Source organism: Acomys russatus, chromosome 14, assembly GCF_903995435.1.
Source record: "Acomys russatus chromosome 14, mAcoRus1.1, whole genome shotgun sequence".
Lineage (NCBI taxonomy): Eukaryota > Metazoa > Chordata > Mammalia > Rodentia > Muridae > Acomys > Acomys russatus.
In genome coordinates this window covers 20,742,337-20,752,354 of record NC_067150.1, presented here as the reverse complement: position 1 = coordinate 20,752,354, position 10,018 = coordinate 20,742,337, and the positions used below count along the sequence as shown (strand labels likewise).

The following is a 10,018-nucleotide window of genomic DNA, read 5'->3' as shown; positions in this document are numbered from 1 at the left end:
TCTGACACACTGGCAACAAAACATTCAGCCTGACTCCAACCTTTGCCTTCTTTTCCAGTGGATGGTAAACATAACGAACACTGCTGTAATAACCACCCATTTTAGGCATGCATGGCTCCGTTCAGGTGAATCTAGCAGCTTGCCTGAAACCACTCATGTGTTCAACTTTGGTGGGACCCAGAAGACTTAAGGCAGATGAAGAAGACGAGTGGCATAGAAGTATCAAGACAGGTTTCCTGAGTGCTTACAGACAAGTCCTGCACCCTCGTATTTACTACCTAACTACAGAGGCAGGGGCAGGTGACAGTGGACAGCATCTTCCAGTTGGCAGAAGGGACCACGCCTGAACATAAGACATCTACAGTGGAGGGTTCTACCATACCCAACACAGGATTAGAAGAAAGTGCTTTCAACATTGTCATTAAATCTTTTATTAGGAAAATTAACAAACTCCCCACGCACATGATCCCAGATAGCAATACCATGCTTTCTCCTTCTGTCTTACAAAATCTTGACTTTGTGGATCAATGGTTTGTTCACTCCATCAATACAGCCTTCATTAACTTGGTTCTGTTTCCTCCAGGCTCAAAATAAAATCAAACTCTTCTAAAAAAGAAAAAGTGGGGGTCAACGGGGAGGAAAAGGGAGAATGGGTGTTGATCATCTCCTGCATAGGAAGCTGATGACGGGCACTGGCCGGCTACTTGACAAGTTCCTGCAGCAGGTAGTTGTCCATTCAAAAAGTATGGAATAGGGCTGGAGAGATGGCTCAGAGGTTAAAAGCACTGTCTGCTCTTTCGAAAGGTTCTGAGTTCAATTCCCAGCAACCACATGGTGGCTCACAACCATCTATAATGAGATCTGGTGCCCTCTTCTGGCATGCAGGAGTACATGCAGATAAATAAATAAATATTTAAAAAAACAACAAGAAGTGTGGAATATCTTGGGGTACTGGCTACAGTGAGCAACTTAAGAGCCTTCCTCATGGTTGGCAAAGGTCAGGACACCAGCTCAGGGTTAATACTTTCTCCACATTTAGGTCTTACCTTGAGTCAGAGGCTGAACTGAAAGTCTCTGGCGAGTGAAGAGAGTCATGGTTTTTAAGGGGCCACCAGTAGCCTTGTGGGCCTGGTGATGGGCTTTCAGTTCATCCAGGGAGATGAAACGCTTCATCATTCGAACAAACTGTACATCCACCTGTTGGACAGCATTGTAGGGGACAGAAATACGTTCAGCCAATCCTAAGCAATGGGTCACCATGTTGCCGAGCCTGTCCTTGAACTCCTGTCCCTGAAACAATTTTCAAGCCTCGGCCTACTGAGTGGCTAACACTACAGTCTTGCTTTTGTGCCCACCCAGAGTTTTTGCTATTTGTAGGAGGTGCCTGGTGTTAGGGCTGCCAATATTCTGTTCTGTTATCCCAATTAAGTAAAACTGTATCTAACTGTGAGCTGGGCTGCACTCCTTGACCCAGAATCACCCCACACTCTTTCTCGCCTTTTGACCGTTCTCCCCTATGAAGCAGGAAGAACAATTAGTACTCACCATTGACCATTTAGGATTGTCCTCTTTGCTGGATGGGTCATAATGGGGATTGTTTTTCTCAAACTGTGTGTGGTCTGGGTACGCCTCCTTTACAATCTGAAAACAAATCCCAAATGTGCAATCATTTTAGCTCCTGACTTCCTATCTCTCTCGGCAGAGACAGCTGGTAGGTAGGTACTCAGATATCTGGAAATGGCAACCGAAGCAAGCATAGCTAGGAGAAAAATCCTACTTTTACAAAGTGTCACAGGTATATGCTAAAACTGTATGCTAACAGTTATTGTCAGAAACCATGGGTTTTTATTTTCTCCCAGCTCCACAGTTTTATCCTGAAAGTCTTAGCAAAGCAGAGCTACCTCAGAGGACAGGAAATATTAGCAGGGCCTGAAAGAAGGCCTTTCTTCATAGTCTAACCTTCAGCACACAGGTGATGGTCACGGCTCTGTGACAGGCAGTGTGGAGCGGAGTACATACTTTCACTGTTGCCTATTTAAGCTGTAGGCTTACACGAGTAAGTCCCTGAAGAGAGGAATCCTGGCTAAAATGTGTGCACCTGACCTTCATAAGTCCCGCGATGCCTGGCTGTTTGCAGTTGCTGTGGTAGAAGAAGGCTTTTTCCTCCAACTTCATGGCCCTGAGGAAGTTCCGAGCCTGTGCCAGGGAAGAAACAAGGATTACCCGCCTACTGGCTGGGAAGAAACCAAGGCTGTTTTCACTAGATTTTTTTTTTTTTTCCTGTTTTGCAGCTTCTCTCTGATTCATAATAAGGCCCGTCTCTTTGTTCAGCGTCCTAGCCTTGTTCTAGGACACTAGCCAGAATCAGAACCAAGCCACTTGCAGACTGCATGCTGTCACAGTGATTGTGATATTTCTGAAAACAGTTTCAGATAGAGTTCAAGGAAGAGCAAGCGCTGGCTGAAAAGGCTCTGCTGCTGCAGAGCTCAGTGGAGGGGGCAGGCATAGACCCTAGCGTAGGCTTCAGGGTCCCTGCCCCTTATCTCCTTACCTGATAGTTGCGAACACCATCCCAGCATGCTGTCTGCTTGGGCTGTGCTTTGAGATCCTCGATGCTGAACTAGGCAAGAGAAAATAAAATCACTAAATAGTCAGTGGCCAATCGGTAAGTTCTCTCCGTGCCCCTGAAGAGTGTCACAGACTCTTCCGGAGTGGGATGGGTTGCTGGGAATTAGTTCCAGGGAGCCACTGATGTAGAAGGTAAGTAGGGTTTTACCTTGGGCTTTACATCGTGGTCTTTGCTAATTAAGATATTAGTTGGATGGATAACCAGAATAATAAAGCAGTCTGCTGGTTCTCTGTGTTTCACTTATTAATGTATCCCAATTCTCTAATATTTCTATTTTCCTCCATCTATTAAAATCACCTATTCATTCCTTAAATATACGGCAACACTTGTCATGGAGACATAGGAGCATGGAAAGTAGTAAGAAAAGAAAATCAAACTAGTGCCAGGTGTGGTGGTGCCCTCCTGTAAGCCTAGCCCTCCTAGGGAAGGGGAATCTTAAATTCAAGGGCAACCTGGGGTACCTCAAAAGTTAAGAGGCCAGCTTGGGCTACATAGATCATCTCAAAAGCAAGTAACAGCCATATCAAACTAAGACTGATACTAGCAAATTGAACCATAAGGCTGATTTTATAAATAAGAGTTTACCTGAACATAGCCACACCTTTGAATGTGTTGTTTGTGGCCACTTTCTTGTTAGAGACAGAGCTGAAATGCAAGACTATAAAAACCCAAACGTCGTTGTGGCTCTCTGCAGAAAAAAAATCTGCCAACTCTTGCTTAGATAGGATATCCCAAAAACAGAGCCAGGTAGGGCATGTTTTTTGTTTTTTAATTCTTCTGTCATATATTGCATACTTAATGACTACAGTTTCCCTCCCCTCTTCTCCCCCCAATCTCTCCAGCATCCCTCCCCGCCAACCCCTGCCTCCCCTCAGAAAAGAACAGGCCTCCCAGGGACATCCACCAAAACATGGCATAACAAGCTAAAATAAGACCAGGGCATGCCTAATCTTAACATCTGAAATACAAAATACTCTGGAATATTCTAACATTCAAAAAGTCAAAAATACATGTGTATCTTATTAAAGTATTTAGATTTGGGAGTCGGGGTAGGTTGGGATATTCAAATTAATTGCAAAATCTAGAACACTTATGGTCCCAAGAATTTGATAAGGGCTGTCTGGCCTTAGGTTAAAGATAATAAATACTATTGATTCTACGCATTTTTGCTTTTCCTTTCACCTTCAAAGATAAGCTGGCGTCGGAACCCTATGGTAAAGCACACTCCCCACTTTTTAGTGGAGTCACGTGCATCTGGAGGATGTGTGGTGAGAATGCAGCTTTCAGGTTCTCCCTTCACAGTGGGTACCAGGCCACCAGCTTTACCCACCAGCCCAGGGCAGCAGCATGACAGGACACAGGGCTAGCCTCACCTTCACGTCTACACCTTTCTCCAGGCGGCTTTCTGGCTCTGACTTCATCAGCCAGTAGTTGCTTACATTCTTGCCACAGTTGTTAGAGGCTGAAGTCTTCTGAGGGCTGGTACTCTCTAGCTTAACTGATGTAGCTTCTGAGTTTTCAGTTTTAGCACGTTTTTCTGATAGCTCCTTCTTGTCTGCAATAGGAAAGCAAAGGAAAATAGCAATCACCTTGCTGGGAGGCAGTGCTCCATTGTGAAAAACTAACAAAAAAAAAAAAAAAAAAAAAAAAGAAGCAAACAAGCAAAAAATGTACTCCTTGGTGTCATAACTGGACTCAGAGCTAGGCTCTGTAAACACTAGTTGCAGTACCACAAACCTATATAGAAGTAACTTCGCCTCCTCTGTAGAAACTGCACAATACCTGCACCTTAGGGGATCAAAAATGACATCCTCTTGACTGAAACACTCAAACCATCAACTCACATCAACTGCAACCACCTGCACTGGGCCCACAGAAGACTGGCCCTGTCAACAGTCATTTATGAATGGGGGCGGAGCTCACAGGGCACTATCTTACTGCTAAAACTATTGGCTACTGATAGCCTCTAGGAGAGGGGGAGACACTGCTATGAGTTTTGTAGCCTCTAGGAGAGGGGAGACACTGCCATGAGTTTTGTAGCCTCTAGGAGAGGGGGAGACACTGCCATGAGTTTTGTAGCCTCTAGGAGAGGGGGAGACACTGCCTTGAGTTTTGTAGCCTCTAGGAGAGGGGGAGACACTGCCATGAGTTTTGTAGCTTCTAGGAGAGGGGGAGACACTGCCATGAGTTTTGTAGCCTCTTGGAGAGGGGGAGACACTGCCATGAGTTTTGTAGCCACTGCTGAGCCCACCAGCCTCCAGTAGACAGCTCCAAACCCACGGCTTCCTAGATGCCCTTGGTTAAACTCAGTAGGCCACAAACCAAAATGAATGCATTTTGTGCATGAGGTTTGAAGGATACAGGTCTAGGTATAGTAGCGAGATGGGAGAGGGTAGGATAAAAGTGGTCTTAGGGCTAGATACATAGCTCTACTTAAGATTCCATAAAACTCAGGTTCAATTCCCAGTACCCACATGGCTCACAATTGTCCGTAACTCCAGTCCCAGGGGATCGACCCTGTGGCCTCTGCAGGTCCTGCATGAGCATGTTGCATAGACATGCATGCAGACAAAACACTCACACATACAAAATAAACAGTAAAACCCTTTAAAAGGTGCTTGGTGGTGGTGGCGCACGCCTTTAATCCCAGCACTTGGAAGGCAGAGGCCGGTGGATCTCTGTGAGTTCAAGGCCAGCCTGGTCTAAAGCGAGTCCAGGACAGCCAAGGCTACACTGAGAAACCCTGTCCTCAAAAACCAAAAAAAAAAAAAAAAAAAAAAAAAAAAAAAAAAAAAAAAAATCAAAACAAAACAAAACAAAAAATAGCCTGCTTTCATTCTGTACATTTGTGAAATTGTCAAACTTAATAAAAAAGAGTACACTCTTAAAGGATATCTTTTAGGTTCCTCCACAGGGGCCCTATTGAATTAATATTCAAGGGTACTGTAGCAATAAGTATGCCCATCTTAAGTCTGTGCCTTTAACCAGGCTATTCTTTCCTGTGACGCAGTGAAGCACCTACTTGAAACTTGCTCAATGATTATTTGACAACACAAAGGAAAGACTCCATCATAATGTTCTGTAAGTATTAGCACTTTTCATCGTTATCTTACACTGTTTTCTCCCTTCATACATGCCTGTCTGGCTCTTGAAGATGTCAAGGGAAATTTGAAAGAAGTTTAATCAGGACTATGTAGAAGTGTTTTTTGTATTTTTAAACAACAAACTAGTTTGTTTGTTTTCTCCAATGATGGGGACTAAACCCAAGGGTTTTACTCATGCCAGACGAGCAATCTGTCACTAAGCTATACCCCACCCCTTTTTTGTTTTGTCTTTATTTTGAGGCATAGTCTCACTAAATTTCCATGGCTGGCCTTCAGCTCACTCTGTAGTCTAGAAAAACTGTAATTTACAACCATCTACCTCCTGCATAGCTTGGACTACAGGTCTTTTGCATCAGGCCTGATTTTCCCACCTGTGAAGTTCTAAAAATTGAACTTGGGGCCTCAAGTATGCCAGGCAGTGCTCTACCACTGAACTACATCTCCAGCCCTGAAAACTGGCTTTTACTAAGTGGATAAAAGAAAATGTGCTTGAGACACAGCACTCACTCAACATACCAGGACCAACCCTAATTTGGTAAGTCAACACAACCTATGAGGTGTTCTGTCTGTCTGAACAGTGTGCTGCAGGTCACGGTCCAGTCAGTAGAACATAGCTATGAAGTAGTCACAGCGGGTCATGTAAATCTGCCTGAATCTACAGTTCACTCTACTATCTCAGAATTTAGTTTGCTACTCTAGACGTCTTCATTAAATATCATTATGGATGCCTGAGGCTCTGAACTTAGCATATCTTAGCACAGTTTCCCAGCTGTCCTTAAGAACAGGTATGCTTATGTTCATGTGCTTACACCTTGTCCAGTCGTCATCAGAGAGGCCTCAGGCAGCAGGGTCTGAGCGCTCCATCAGGTCCCTTCCCTAGGAGCTGGGGGAACCCCAAGGAAGAAACTTCTGTAGGAGTCAGCAGGGATAGAAGACACTAGGAGATCACAGGCCACCAAATCAACTAAGCAGGGCTCTTATGAGCTCAGAGACTGAAACAGCAAGCCCTGGGCCTGCATGGGTCTGCAGCAGGTCCTCCGTGTAGATGTTATGTATGGCTGTTGGCTTAGTGTTTCTGTTGACTCTTAACTGTGGGAGTGGTGTCAGTGATTCTTTTTGTTTTGTTTTGGAGACAGAGTCTCTCTGTAGCCTTCGCTGTCCTGGACTCACTTTGTAGACCAGGCCTCAAACTCAAAGTGATCCACCAGCCTCTGTCACCCCAGTGCTGGGATTAGAGGTGTACGCCACCACACCTGGCCCTGTATCATTGATTCTCCTGCCTGCTCTTTTCCTCCTGTTATGTTGCCTTATCCAGCCTGCACGTGAGAGCTTTTGCTTTGTCTTATTGTATCTTATTTCATCAAATTTGGTGGTTATCTCTCAGAGGCCTGCTCCTTTCTGAAGGAAGAAGGAGGGGGAGTAGAGGGAGGGGGAGGAGGAGGAGAGATCTCGGAGGAGTGGAAGGAGGGGAAAACTGTGGTAAAGATGTATGAAAGAAGAATCTATTTTCTATTTAAAAAAAAAAAGAAGAAGGGGCCTGGAGAGATGGTTCAGAGGTTAAGAGCACTGACTGCTCTTCTGGAGGTCCTGAGTTCAATCCCCAGCAACCACATAGTGGCTCACAAGCATCTCTAATGTGATCTGATGCCCTCTTCTGGCCTGTGGGTGTATGTGCAGGCAGAACACTATATACATAATAAAAAAATAAATAAATCTTAAAAGAAGAAGAAGAGGAGGAGGAAGAAGAGGAGGAGGAGGAGGAGGAGGAGGAGGAGGAAGAAGAAGAAGAAGAAGAAGAAGAAGAAGAAGAAGAAGAAGAAGAAGAAGAAGAAGAAGAAGAAGAAGAAGAAGAGGCATACTACATGTGATTAAATAACCACAATGTGTTAAAACCCGTTATTCCTAAAAGAGGCTTCCTCTACCTTCCACTGATTAATTTCTGCTCTTTATCCACATAGCATACATTCTTGTGAATGAAAAAAAAAAAACATGTTTTCTGAATTCTAGAATTTTGCTGGTGGAAAGTCTTCCCATTCTTTTCAGACTGGGCTCAAATTCTGCTTCCTTCTCAAGGAATTCCATGGGATTCCTCCTCTTCTATGCCAACACAAACCTGTCTTAAGGATCTTTTCACTCATGTATACCTGCACTTTCCTTTGGAGAAGGTAGTTTCTTCACTGTTCTCACTTTACAGTCAATTCATTGCCTTTTCCTCTTAAATTTTAACTGACACAGAAAACAAAAACTGTACATATTTAATAGGCACCAACTGCCATATGGTGTTTTCATACCTGTACACATTGTTTAATATTTCAACCAGTTTGACTATACTTCCTGAAACATGTATTTTGAGTTACGGTCCTTAGAACTCTGTAGCCCAGGCTGGCCTTCAATTTGCAGCAATCTTCCTGCCTCAGTTTCGCAAGCACTAAGATGACAGGCAGGAACCATCTATTGCACATTCTTGTTTGTTTGTTGCAGCCCAGGCTGGCATAGAACACAGACAGTTGTCCGGATGACAAGCACAAGCTGTCATATTTGGCTCCAGCGCTCCTGTGTTCTGACATGTACGGTGCATCATTGTCAGGAGGAAATAGAGCAAGTTGCTGCCTACAGCAATCTGAGTTGAATTTACAACCTGGGATTCTTACACCACACAGAAGACCTTCAAGGCCAGTAAGAGTGAAGCCAAATTGGGCTTTAAGATTTTAAACTGGGCATGTTGGCGCATGACTGTAATCCCCAAACATTAGAGCCTAAGGCAGGAGGAGACTTGCTACAAGTTCAAGGCCAGACTAGGCTACAGCAGTCTGTCTGAAAACAGTTAAGAGGTTTAACATAAAATTAAGCACAAGCATTAAGTGACAGTCGATGATGTGTTGGTAGGTAAGGGCACTTACTTCTCAGCCAAATGACCTGATTTCTATCCCCTAGGGCCTATGTGATGAGAACCAATTCCACTGTACCAGCACACGGGCCATGACACATACACACAAAATCTGATAACCAGAACACAAGGACCACAGAAAAGACCTACGGCAGACAGCTTCTAAGTATGCCTGTAGTACCTGCCTTAACAATAATTACAGAGAAGATTTGCATAGCCTCTGAAGTCACATTGTTCAGGAAATATAAGGTTAAGTGAAAATGTCTGTTGATTAGCAAACCTATAAGCAAAGCACTTGGGAGTGGGGACAGAGGGTTCAGGAATTCAGGTCCCCCTGTGCTACTTAGCAATACCAAATTAACAGGCTGATAAGATAGAAAAATGAGGAAAAGAAATCTCTCCATCCCACCCACCACTGTGTGTGTGTGTGTGTGTGTGTGTGTGTGTGTGTGTGTGATGAGAGGTGGAGGTCTCCTGTAGTCCAGGCTGGTCTCAAACTCTCTATATAGTCAAGATCTCGAATTGCTGACCTTTCTTCTACTTCTAGCTTTTGACTTTTTTACTTTTCACATGAAACCATGCACGACTTTCTGTACTTAGCTTATTACATTCAAAAGAATGATTTAAGGGTGGCTTAGCTGGTAAACGCTTTTTTTTTTTTTTTTTTAAACCAAGCCTGATGACCTGAGTTTAAACCCTGATTTTCACAGTGGAAAGGGGGTACTGATTCCTGCAAGTTATCCTCTGACCAAAGTGTGTGTGTGTTTGCTCACACTGCAGACACACCGTAAAAAAATGTTAATAAATCTAATTTTAAAAAGTCTGTTTCCACACACGTTGTAAAAGATATTTATCTTTGGAGACAGGCTCCTGCTTATGTAGTATTCACTTGATACCCGCCACAATGTAACCCAGGCTTGTCTTGAACTCAAAGCAATGCTCCTGCCCCAGCCTCCTACTAAAGGTGTGGGCCACCTTAGTGCTTAAGCTGTTTCTTGAATGGACAAACAAGTGGAAGGGACTTCAAGTGGAAGTTTGGTGGAAAGAGTAAAGATGACGATAAGCAAAAACTTTCAAGGTCCCTCCAAAATCAGGGAGTGGAAAAATAACAATGCATGCCCCCTGAAAACGTTCTTCACGTGCTGCCGTTTGCAGCCTCGGAGCAGCTCACCTGGGCCAGCAGGGGCAGTCAGTCTCTTCCGGGGTCTTGGCATGGTCTTTTTGCAGTAGGCTAAAGATAACCGGAAATGTAACAAGCACTCTTGTCTTCCAAAACCTGCACGGTGCAAGATGGAGGCAAGGAAGCCTAAAAGACCTGAGACTTGTGAAGAAAAGTCACGATTAAGCCGTTCTACTCCTTCCCTCCGTTATCTCTGCCCTTTCCATTTCATATAGTCT

At 44.1% G+C, this 10,018-nt stretch overlaps 1 protein-coding gene across 1 annotated transcript; it reads right to left on the bottom strand.

Annotated features, from left to right (window-relative positions):
- Positions 1-365: 365 nt before the first annotated feature.
- On the bottom strand, positions 366-9,874 carry Thyn1 (thymocyte nuclear protein 1). The gene is made up of 7 exons (XM_051156102.1): positions 9,792-9,874; positions 4,003-4,184; positions 2,552-2,620; positions 2,104-2,196; positions 1,546-1,641; positions 1,047-1,197; positions 366-606 (listed from the first exon to the last, which is right to left on the bottom strand). The coding sequence occupies exons 1-7, from the start codon at positions 9,832-9,834 to the stop codon at positions 560-562; spliced, it is 681 nt and encodes a 226-aa protein (XP_051012059.1). The 5' UTR covers positions 9,835-9,874; the 3' UTR covers positions 366-559.
- Positions 9,875-10,018: the final 144 nt, after the last annotated feature.

Bases quoted from the DNA above. Each gene is read 5' to 3' on its own strand.
- Thyn1 (XM_051156102.1), bottom strand. From the start codon at position 9,834: ATGCCAAGACCCCGGAAGAGACTGACTGCCCCTGCTGGCCCAG. The intron at 2,621-4,002 runs GTGAGGCTAGCC...TCTCTTGCCTAG, and splicing joins AGAAAGGTGTAGACGTGAAG to TTCAGCATCGAGGATCTCAA. The intron at 607-1,046 runs GTAAGACCTAAA...TTTCTTTTTTAG, and splicing joins AGTTCAGCCTCTGACTCAAG to AAGAGTTTGATTTTATTTTG.